At 41.2% G+C, this 12,592-nt stretch overlaps 1 protein-coding gene across 1 annotated transcript; it reads right to left on the reverse strand.

The window, feature by feature from the left end:
• Positions 1-2,558: 2,558 nt before the first annotated feature.
• Positions 2,559-7,765, reverse strand: CTSV (cathepsin V; the record flags this gene model as incomplete). Its single annotated transcript, NM_174032.2, is given in 8 exon segments — positions 2,559-2,955; positions 3,688-3,805; positions 4,358-4,523; positions 5,202-5,426; positions 5,535-5,681; positions 5,785-5,907; positions 6,191-6,326; positions 7,702-7,765. Coding segments are annotated over 7 exon segments (1,005 nt in total). The 3' UTR covers positions 2,559-2,855.
• Positions 7,766-12,592: the final 4,827 nt, after the last annotated feature.

Consider the following 12,592-nt stretch of genomic DNA (forward strand, 5'->3'; position numbering starts at 1 on the left):
ACAAGTATATTTGAGTCCTAGGTGAATGCTCACCTAAGGGTGACCTCAGTAAATCAAGTGAATAGGATGAAGTGTGCTGTGGATACCAGATTCTTTACCCAGCCACTCCTATCATTGCCAATGGGCTTGTGAACAAAGTGGCCATTGTGGCCGGGATGGAGGTTATGCATAGGCTCAGCAACATGAGAATGTGAGCTCCATGATGGAGGGACTGTGACTGTTTGCTTTACTCCCGTGCCCCCAGAGCCCATCCAGTGTTGTCACATAAAAGTGGGATTTTAATACTTGAATGTACATAAACTACAAAAGTTTCAAAATATGGTACTAAGGAACAAGACCATGGAGTAGCTCTTGGCAATAGTTTATTATTTAGAAATAGAGATGATCATGGACATTTGTGAAATTCTGTGCTTAAAGTGAGTCGGTGAGTGAGTGATGGTCGGTCAGTCATGTCCAACTCTTTGCGACCCCATGGACTGGAGCCCACCAGGCTCCTCTGTCCATGGAATCTCCAGGCAAGAATACTGGAGTGGGTTGCCATTTCCTTCTCCACTGCTTAAAGTGAAGATATCACTAATATTTGCTTTTCTAAATCCCAGAAGTTTTCCTTTGCTTTTCATATACCAGTCAAAAGGTAACTAAGATTAGAAAATATGACCAAATTCAAATTTTACATGCAAAACACTTAATGTGGCCTTTTTGCTCTAACTTTTGTCAATCACCAATTATTAACAGAAATAGGCAGGCTACACTTGATTTTAAGGATTTAAAAAATGTTTACAAATTTTAAGAATTTGTAAAAACAGTTTATATAGGTATGTAGCTCTAACACTTGCATGCCTGCATAAGTTGCTTCAGTCATGTCTGACTCTTGGCAACCCCATGACTACAGTCTATGGAATTCTCCAGTCCCTAAGACTGGAGTGGGTAGCATTTCCCTTCTCCAGGGGATCTTCCCAATCCAGGAATCAAACCCACGTCTCCCACATTGCAGGTGGATTCTTTACCAGCTGAGTCACAGGGAAGCCCCCAAATACCTTCAATACATACTGACTGAAGTATGTGCTATGAATGAAGCTTTATTACAGAGCCCTTCCCTTCCCTTTGACTTCCCAGGTGGCACTAGTGGTAAAGAACCTGCTGCCAGTGCAGGAGACGTAAGAGACATGGGTTCCATTTCTGGGTCCCCTGGAGGAGGGCATAGTAAAACCCTCCATATTCTTGCCTGGAGAATCCCATGGACAGAGGGGCCTGGTGGGCTACAGTCCACTGGGTTGCAGAGAGTCAGACATGACTGAAGTGACTTAGCATACATGCATGCAAGCGTTAGAGCTACATACCCACATAAACTAATTTGCTGAATTCTCTCTCACCTTTCTTTACTTCCTTTGCAATTTAACTATTATAAGGAACTATTAAAATATCTGGACTATAGGAAATACTTGTAGTAAGTTTGTACTTCAGATTTTTGTGATGATCAAATTTGTTTCCAGCTCTATTTCAAGTCTATTGTCTCCTCTGAAAAAAAAATCTTGTTAGATGACAGATGTGGTTTGGAACTTTTTGCAAGCTAAAGTTATAGAAACATCAAATATACTAAAATACAATTTAGACATCTACAGGAGGTATTCTGCTTTGACAGACTTGAAACTTTATTATTTAAATAAAAATCCATCATACTTTCACTCAATTTAGCATCTACATGTTTGCTTAGTCTTCAGTTGTTTCAGGAGTCTGTAGACAGCACTGAGTTAGCCTGCTGTTGTAAAGTAAGATGAAGGGAAGCCTGACTGAATGTGATAAACTGCATTTTCCAGAAATGGCTGTGGACAAAGACTATTAAAGGTTTTGTGGGATATAAGGTTCCAGTTGTCCTCCATCTCTTATTTCCTTCACAATAGATTATGGCTAAATTAAATACTTCTGCAGCGCATTCTTTGTATTTCCTTGACTGGGAACATGAGACTTTTAAAACATGTATGCGTGCTTCTTTAGCTTGCAGGAAATGTACATATATTTTTACAATTTTTTTCCTAATAAAAATACATGGTTTCTTCAGAACAGCTTAAAGAAAATAATCATCCCTAATTCATCCAGAAGTTTGGCATATTTCCTTCCCATCTTTTAAGTATACAAAAATACTGTTTTATTTGTAGTCACTGTATAGCCATATGATTAGCCTCTTTTGTTCCTTTCTGAGGTCTTTAATTCGGAGATTAGGTAGCTAAGCCCAAGTGTGCCCTAGTGATCTCATCAGTCTTCTGAGGCCAGAGGACTATTCTTGTAGCTCAGCCTCATTTCTTATGGATCTTGAACACATTTCTCCAGTTATTAACAAGCACCTGAAAATCTGTTAATCACAACCATTAAATTTACTTTTGGAAACACTAGGTAACACAGTTGACATAAAATATGCGTATTTAAAACTAAAATATTTGCAAAGTCACCCAGTGTCTAGTCCTAATGCAACATTGACATAGTCACTTATGTCTTTATAGGCCAATTATATACTCCAACTACTACAAGTTAATGCATTAAAAAGAAAAAGTTCCACCTTTATGTATTGAATTAAAATTTATTGTAAAAGGCAGAGTTTTATATATCCTTTTAAAAAATGAAAATTCAAAAGTCTTAGAGTTAAGCAATGAGTCTTCAACATTATAAAGCTATTTATAATAGTAATTAAAGTAGTGGTAACATTTTACCCTTATAAAAATGTCACAGCATTCAAATCACAACTTGGATCCTCAATGATTCAAGTGTATGATCTTATACAGTAAGGGTTTGGTCAGTTTTAAGATAAAATTCCTCCAGATAGGCTGTCCTCAAGTCCTCTACCATCACCATCCATCAGCTCAAACAGTTGGATAGCTGGCTGCTGTGGCAATTCCACAATGGTTGTTCTGGTCTTTGGCCATTTTCACGTAGCCATTCCAGCCCCATTCTGGACCCCAACTGAAAGAAGAACATGTTTTCCATTTTATATAAAGAATCAAGTACACATTAGTTTCATTAATAATAACAACTAATAATTAAAACAGTACTTATCATGTATTAGGTACAATTGTAAGTTCTGTTACATATATTTATATTACTCCTGTGGGTCCTTATCTTTACTTTTTAAGGTAAGAAATTGAGGCAGAACTGAGATTCCAATGTAGCAGTCCATCTCCACAGGCTATCTTACACCTCACTTTAAAGAGCTTTAGCTGTGAAAATTGATTCTTACAACCCTCACAGACCTCTAATCACTGGGAGTAAAATGCAATGGCAGGACATCAAATGATAATAGAAAGAAAGGATGCACAGAGGCCACTGGACTCTTGGACAATCTTTCAGACTGAAACAATCAGCAGAGGCAAATGTTTTTTGCCCACTATTCCTTGTTCAAAAATTAGAGACAGAAAAAGGAAGGCAGCTCTCAACTCTACAGGTGAAAAATTCTTTATCTAAAACCCTTGGGCTAAATGTGTGTTTCTGAATTAAGAAAATTTTCAGAATTTAAAAATGCAATGTTACAAATACATAATAACCCCAACAAACTCACTAAAGAATCTTATAATCACATATTAGTACTTCTCTGTTTATTCTAACAAGGAGAAAGACTTTCTGGGATTTCAGAATTTTTGTACCTGTAATTAAATACTTCCCTTTTCAATTTAAAATATAACATTTGGGGTTTTATACCTGTTCTTGACAATCCAGAATTTATTGTTATTTGAATCTGTTCCTTCAAAGCCATAGCCAACCACCAAAACACCATGATCCAGGTCTTTGCTGCTGCAATCTGGATCATAATAAATACCTGGGAGAGTAAAATTCAGTGTTGGGATAAGGAGCTCCAAGTGACACATGCAAGTAACCCATTCTATCGACTAATTAAAAGAGAAGCATCTCAAAATTCAAAGAAATGTCATAAACAAATTCCAAATAAGACTTAAACAGTCAACCAAAAATGACTGATGAAAAATAAAAATAAAAACTCAACTTACTAGAAATCAACAAAATTCAACAAAATAGATAAATTTTGCACTTAAAAAAATACTTGAACTATTGGATTCTTTACAGTTCTAACTATAATAGTAAAACACTTTGAAAAAGGGCCCAACAATTGAAGAATAGTTACATATAGGTTGTATATAAAGAATTAATTACATAGCCATTTAAAAATATTTATGAAGAGTTTGTCATCATGAGAAAATGCTTAAAGTATAATGTCAAATGGAAACACCGTTATTAAATGAATACACTCAAAATTCTTTAGTCCTAGAAAACAGGACTCCATGCCAAAGTCAATCATGGTGGTGTCTTCCAATTTTGACTGCCTGAATTTCTATAATAAAAGACAAATACCTACCTGATTTATAGAACTGGAAGGATGTATGGCCTGCATCAATAGCAACAGAGATGGGGCCCACAGTTGCCACTGCCTTCATAAGGGCCTTCTCCCGCTGAGGGATGTCAACGAAGCCAGTGTCATTGGCGGCAGAACACTCAGGCTTATAGTTACAGCTATTTGTGTCCTTTTAAAGGTAAAGGGGAAAAAGACTTGATTACTACCATTCACCTCCTGGGCAACATGAATTCTAGGACCATTAAGACTCAGCAGTTTGCAACTTAATGATTTCTAAGTCAATTTTGTTATAAAGCAGCCCAGAAAAATGCTACTGATTGGTTTGAAGTTGAAAAAGTAGTAGGTATTTCTTCAATGAGGCCATTAAGATCTACCTGGCCATAATAAATTTTTCACTATGGAGAAATATGCATTATATACAGAATGGTGTTTCCTACCTGGCGCTAGTGGTAAAGAATCCACCTGCCAATTCAGGAGACATAATAAGACACGGGTTAGGAAGATCCCCTGGAGGAGGGCATGGCAACCCACCCCAGTATTCTTGCCTGGAGAATCCCATGGACAGAGGAGCCTGGCGGGCTACAGTCCATGATGTCATAAAGAGTCTGACATGACTGGCGTGACTTAGCACGCATGCATGCATAGAAATGGCACACATATTCTCCATGTTGCATAGAAGACAAACTATGTTAACCATCTAAAATCAGAGACCTCTGCAATAGCTGATAATTTATAATGGCGGTTCTAACAGTTTGCATCTAAAATGTGAATGCTGAATAAGGTGTCTCTTATCTCTGAAAATGTTAGAAAGCAGAGCTGTAATGACAAGATAAGGAGCTCCTTTTACCGTTGCAAGATATGGATAAGATTCCTCTGAGTCCAGGCCTCCGTTGTCCTTAATATACTGGAAGGCATTATCCATTAGGCCACCATTGCAACCCTGATTGCCTTGAGCCCGAGAGCAGTCCACCAGGTTTTGCTCACTCAGTGAAACAAGTTTGCCAGTTTTCCGGAACATCTGTCCTTCAAGAGCACCAGTGGCACTAAACGCCCAACAAGAACCACACTGACCCTGAAAATAAAAGAGCCATCAGTTTATAAGCCAGATACAAAGACCAACAACAATCCATATACCCAAACACTCCTAAGTTAGAAGACCTGGATTTGAATACTGTCATACCTGATTCTTCACAGGAGTTACATAGCCTTTCTTAGTCCAATCCACAGATTTGGGGACGTCAACAAGGAGAGGTTCATGAAACAGTTTCCCCTTCTTATGCTTCTGATTTTGAAAACCATTCATCACCTGCCTAAATTCTTCATTGGTCTTTAAGGAAAAGTAAATAAAATGTAGAAAAAGTAAGAAGTTATTTTGCTAAAGTACAGAGGAGAGGAGGCACAAAAAATTCAGCAACTCATGCCACACTCACCATGTCACCAAAGGCATTCATTGCCATGCGGAAGCCATGTTTCCCTTCGCTGTATTCCTGATTATGCAGGTCAATTATTTTCTTATTCTTCTCCCACACTGCTCTCCTCCATTCTTCTTCATTCTAGATGTAAACATATAATTGATCATTTTTATTTCTCCTTAAAACCCAACCCACGTTCACCAAATGGATTTTCAGACAGAGAAAAATTGTCAGGAATGGCTTTATACTTCTGGGAGCCGTTCTCCAAACTCCCACACAGGAATGCCCATGCTGTGCTCAGAAATATATGCTATTAAGTTACCACCTTGGTCAAAGTTGACAAAACTACTCCAGAAACTATTCAGACCAACAGCACAGACCATTCTCTGTGGGGGTCCCTCTGGATATTTCAGATGTTACCAACCATGCCATATAACCTCCTGTGAGTTGCCTTCCACTGGTGCCAATGTGCATCTAAATTTGGATCAAGTTTGGGAGCAGCTGATGCTACTCCCAAGCAAAGGACAGTCAGGAAGAATGAAGGATTCATATTTCAAAAACCTAAGAAAGAAAAAGAAATTAGTAAGTATTTGATGAGGCCAATCCTTAAATAAAAAAAGCTTTCTTCTGAGATGTTACAGCTACTATAGTGGACTGAGAACATTTAAATGATCTTCTCAAATATTTATGAAAGGTCTGTAGAAAAAGGTTAAAGATACAGATGGAGAAAAACAGATAAAATATTACACAAAATTATTACTTTTTGGTTCAGCCATCAAATTGAAAAAACAGGCTGACAAGTGCTATAGGAATTGAAACCGACTTCACTATGAGTGCACTGAAAATTCACCATGGTAAGGATCGCTCAGCTGGGTAAAGAACCCGCCTGCCAATGAAGGAGACCAAATAGACTCCAGTTCAACCCCTCAGTCGGGAAGATCCTCTGGAGAAGGAAATGGCAACCCACTTAGATATTCCTGCCTGGAAAATTCCATGGACAGAAGAGCTTGGCGGCTACAGTCCATGGGTCGCAGAGTCGGACAAGACTGAATGCACATGTACGCAGGCACGCACGGGTCTCTGCCATCTTACGGGTCGGAGTCCAGACAATAATAGCTAAGAAACCATTGGTTCAGGTTACTTACTGAAGAAGGTACGGAGGTGACGAAAAATTTTATTTATCAGGACGTCTGATCCAAAGTAGGGACAGACATGAATTCCGAAAAATTAGGTGCTACCTCACACCTTTCTTCTTGATTAATATACTGCAGAGGGAGAGTTACACCTTCGAATCTCCGCTACTTGAAAACTTTCTGAAAAGCCTCCCCAAGACAAAATGGGCCGAAGTGCACCCAGCCCTCCACCCGTCCTTCCCCTTGTCCTGTGTAGCCCACACTCCTTCTCTCTCCCTCCAACTGGCACGCGATCACGACGGCGACCTCAGCCCCAGTTCTCGTGCCAGACAGGGCCCGACTCTGACTCCTAGGGCTCGGAGAACCCTGCCGGGCTGAGCTCGCACCAGCGCTGCAGGTGGGGCCAGCCCAGGAACGTTGCCGCCCCACTCTCAGGCCTCCTCCACACTAGCCAGTCGCTTCCAGAGGATGTTTACGGTGGCGCAGCGAGCGACTGGTCCCGTAACCCTACGTTCGGAGGTCCGACTACAGCGATCCACCGGGACTTTGTGCCCAGAGACTGACCGGCCTAGTACCCACTGTGGTCTCAGCTTCGCCCTGGGTTTCCCCAAAATAGCCCTTCCCCCTTCACCACCTCAAGGAGGCCAAAGCTCGAGGCAGTGCCGAACCCAACTTCGTTAACTCCCGGCGGATAGACGCTGTTGTTTCCTGGAGGTCGCGCCTACTCCCTCCCCGGAGTCCCTGGATATCGCCTCCTCCAGTCTCTGGCCCGGACCCGCCTCAGCCCGACTGGGTTCCTGACCTGCGGCTTCCAAAGCTGCGCAGGCGCACTCCACGGTCGCACGTTTATCTCTCCAAAGGTCGCCGAGGCCCGAGGTGCTGGCCAGGTCGCGCTTGACTCAGCCTTTAAGGCCTGGGTTTGCGGCCCGCCCGGCCCCGCCCCTCCCGCCTTCCCGCTCAGCGATTGGCTGAGCTGGTCAGCGGGCAGGGCCTCCAGGCGTGGGTACTCTGGGCGCGTGATGCGACTCTGTTCCAACTTGTCCCAGGGAAGGCCGTCCCAGCCTCAATGGGACCGACTACGAAGAGCTGGGGGTCCGTGGGCAGTGTTGAGGAGGGGTCCGGCGCCTTCCTGGGGACCAACATCAGCTAATTACCTCGAATTCCTATGCTCGGCTGGGTTCACAAAAAGAAGCTTACAGGGAGCCCCAACTGGATTTTCAGTGTAACTGTGTACCTCCTTTAGTCCTTGGTGAAAATCTGCGGGAGCACTGAGAACTGTCTTGTCTAGGGATTCCCGCTTATTCAACAGCAAAGGTGGGGCAGCCTGGAGGAACCCCGAGCCCGCAGGCAGACGTGTTCCCTCCCGGGTTGAGGGTGGTACCAGCTGAATTTGAGAAGAATCAGAGCGGAATGGCATTTCCTCAAAGCTTGTGCCCAAAACTCAGGAGGCAAAGGGATGGGCTGGGTGGGTCTGCAGAGACGGAGTGCATTTTGTTAAGCCCCTGTCCTGTTTTTCCCAATCAGGGGGTCTTCTCGCCTTTCAAGCCTGTCTTAAAACCAACAGAAATGAGCTATTTACAGAAAATTTGTCTTAATAAAAATGAGAAGAGTCGAGGAAAAAGGGTGGAAACCACTTTTGCTTCCCCACTTTCTGAATTATGGATTATTGCCTTCCTTCAAGAGAAGGATAGACTATCTTACTTCAAGAGAAGTATCCAAAGTACTTCTCTTGAGTTGTAAGAAATCCACTTCTAAAATCAGTGGTTTAATTATGTTTAATGTTAGAATATAAGTTTACATGGTTAAAAGAAAAGTTTTGGATAGAGGAAAAAATAGAGAGCTAAAGATTTGAGGAAATTAATTCAGAAACTTTTTAAAAAGTTACTTAAAAATTATATAAGAAACATTCGTTATAGAAAATGTATTTTAGAAAATAAACACCCTCAACCACTCACCCATAACTCTTTTATATGTATATAACAAAAATAGTCATAGTGCATATCGATTTGAAAACTTAGTTAAAATTAGTAACTTTCATAGAAGTACAAATATTTTTAAAACTCAATTTATTAAAAATGTCTATTTTATGTTCTTTGAAGTAAAATCTCTTTCCTTTCAAACACAGCTAGCAGCCAGGAATTCTCGGGTGGTTACAGAAATATATATTGTATGGTGAATCACTAGAAATTTTTGTTTTGTTCTTTTTTTTTTCTTTATTTAGAAGTAGTTGGGGTGATCAATGGGGCTTCCTAGGTGGTTCAGTGGTAAAGAATCCGCCTGCCAATGCAGGAGATGCAGGAGATGCGTCTCTCTGGGTCAGGAGGATTCTCTTGGAGGAAGGCATGGCAATCCACTCCGGTATTCTTGCATGGAGAATCCCTTGGACAGAAGAGCCTGGTGGGCTACAGTCCATAGGGTGGCAAGAATTGGACACTTGAACAACTGAGTATGTACACACGCATGGCGGTCAACGCAAGTATCGTTCGCACGTGGAAATAAGTGAAGAGCACCTACATGGGAACAACTTGTTCCCTACATGGAAACAACATGATATAGGGAAGGATGCAATTCTTGTCTGGGTGATGGAAAGCTTTATAATGAGAAAAGGGGAAAGTTTCCATAATCCCTGATTGAAGTGAAGTCAAGTCGCTCAGTCGTGTCCGACTCTTTGCGACCCCATGGACTGTATGTAGCCAACTACGCTCCTCCGTCCATGGGATTTTCCAGGCAAGAGTACTGGAGTGGGTTGCCATTTCCTTCTCCAGAGGATCTTCCTGACCCAGGGGTCGAATCCAGGTCTCCCACACTGTAGGCAGACGCTTTACCCTCTGCACCCCCAGGGAAGTCCCTGATTACAGGCTGTTATTATAAGCAAGCTGGAAGAAGAGTACCTAGAAATGATACATCTTATGTTTTGGGAGAATATTTTGATTTCTTTGGTTTGTCCTGAAATTGGAAAGAAAAAATAAGTTGTTAGCCACTCACTTAAGTCCTGACAGTTCGGAAGTGGTTGCTGCAACGTTTTCTTTTGTGTGTTAAGAGTTCTATTGTCGTATGAAGTCGAATCATTGTCCGTTTGTTTACTCAGTCTATCACAAGAAATCTAAGTTATTCTAACACGTGGGTTTTACAGTTGCCCTTGGGTCACAGCTCCTTAAGATTGCAGAGGGTGGAAAAACCTGCTTACTTCTTGACTGTTTGCCTTGAGCAATACCTGAAGGGAGGCTGTGTAACTGGTGCTGCTCCAAAGAATGGCATCTCCTTTGTTTCTTGGAATGTGATAAAAACACAATGTAGGGGAAATGGACTCTTTTTTTCCTTTAAGCAAATATCCTCAAACCCTAAATTTAAGAAATATCTAAATTCGGGAAAACTCATGAAATATGCTAACAACATTATCTCTTAAATAATGCATTACAAAGTTGTGTTATTACTATTATGTTCCTTTTCTTCTTCTATTCCCACTTTTTTGCAAAGTAACTTAGGTGAGTGTTAATTATTGAAACAGTCACATTTTAGCCAAGTAACCAAGCCTTAGCTCTGCTTTTGATAAAATGCAGTTGGTATAACTTAACAACTATCTGTGAAAGGACATTTTTGTGTGAATCTGTCTAGATTTCTTTTGCTTAATTGTGAAACAGGATATAAATTCTTTATCCCATCTCTGGAAGTGTAAACCATACTGGAATGAACAAATCTTATGTGGTGGTATTCAAGACCCTGAGGCCACTTAACATCTCTCCCCAATATAACAGCCCCCTCTAATTTGTTTAACTTCAATAAGCCATTAATTACTCCTAAAAATCATTATCCAATCCATTTGTAAAGTGTTTTACTAGTTATAATTTAATAGAAAAGTGTTTATAATTTTATAGAAAAGTTTGTTTATGATTAGATGTTCAAATAAAGCCACTTTTAATGAGGTAGATGAAACTGGAGCCTATTATACAGAGTGAAGTAAGCCAGAAAGAAAAACACCAATACAGTATACTAACGCATATATATGGAATTTAGAAAGATGCTAACAATAACCCTGTGTACGAGACAGCAAAAGAGACACTGATGTATAGAACAGTCTTACGGACTCTGTTGCAGAGGGAGAGGGTGGGAAGATTTGGAAGAATGGCATTGAAACATGTATAATATCATGTATGAAACGAGTTGCCAGTCCAGGTTCGATGCACGATACTGGATGCTTGGGGCTAGTGCACTGGGACGACCCAGAGGGATGGTATGGGGAGGGAGGAGGGAGGAGGGTTCAGGATGGGGAACACATGTATACCTGTGGCGGATTCATTTTGATATTTGGCAAAACTAATACAATTTGTAAAGTTTAAAAATAAAATAAAATTAAAAAAAAAAAGAAGAAGAAATAACCTATTTTTCTAAGCTTCTGTAACCTTGCTTTTCCTATAGGGTTAAACAGCCAATTTGTTAAGTGAGTGAGTAAATCAATCTACAAGAATTAATTAAATTCTTACTTTGTGCTTGTTGACCACTCCTGGTGTAGTTTGTGCATTTACTTAGACATGTCTACATGTAAAGACTTCCCCACTGGCTCAATGGTAAAGAATCTGCCTGCAATGTAGGAGACACGGGAGACATGGGTTCAATCATTGAGTCAGGAAGATTTTCTGGAGGAGGAAATGGCAATCTAAGTCCAGGATCTTTGCCCGGAAAATCCTATGGATAGCGAAGCCTGGCGGGCAGCAGTCCCTAGGATTGCAAAGAGTCGGACACAGCTGAGTGACAGCACGCAGCACACACATTCTACATATAACTTTCCCGACAGCTTTTCTGAAGCTCAGCCTTTCCATTTAAACAAACTAAGATTAACTACAGTAGTCTTGATTTTACAGCATATGTGCACAGCCATGATTAATATATTTAAATGAGATTATGGCAAAGCATATTGGTGCAGTAGGTAACATAGGAGCTGACCTTGGGGGATTTTCCCTACTCCTAAGATTATAAGGAGCTTCCCTTGTGGCTCAGCTGGTAAAGAATCCACCTGCAAGGCGGGAGACCTGGGCTCAATCCCTGGATTGGGAAGACCCCCTGGAGAAGGGAAAGGCTAGACGTCACATGAGTGTATGTTCTTCAGTTCTTTGTCTCGTCACAACAAAGATTTAGAGTGACGGACATTAAAGCCCCCTCGACGTGTCACAGCTCTCAGGTCTTGGATAGACCGTGTTATAGCTCTCAGGTCTCGAATGGACCATGTTATAGCTCTTAGACAAACCAGTGTTACAGCTCAGTGTTGTAGCTCTATTTTATTTAGAAGATAGCAGGAAAATTCATCTTCGAGGTGTGAGGGCACGTCAATCCAAAGACACGAGGAGAAGAGCGCCCTGCGAGAGCTAGAGTGAGAGAGAGAGACAGAGAGAGAGCCCCTTCGAGCAGGGAGCTAGCTTTGGCTCCTCTTTTCATATGTTTATCTCTCCCTGGGCCTGTCCTATGTAAATTGGGCCAGCCAGGAGTGTTGTTTGTTTTACCTTAGGTCCTCATTCCAGTCCTGGACCTTCTTTTGTTCTATTTTCAGGGGCTTTTCCCTTCCTTGTCTTTTAGCCACCGCCATTTTGGGCTCCTTTTCCCTATTCTACCTACCTAACATTACCCATTCCAGTATTCTGGCCTAGAGAATTCCATGGACTGTATAGTCCATGGGGTTTCAAAGAGTCAGACACGACTGA

This window comes from Bos taurus, chromosome 8 (genome assembly GCF_002263795.3).
Source record: "Bos taurus isolate L1 Dominette 01449 registration number 42190680 breed Hereford chromosome 8, ARS-UCD2.0, whole genome shotgun sequence".
Classification (NCBI taxonomy): Eukaryota; Metazoa; Chordata; class Mammalia; order Artiodactyla; family Bovidae; genus Bos; species Bos taurus.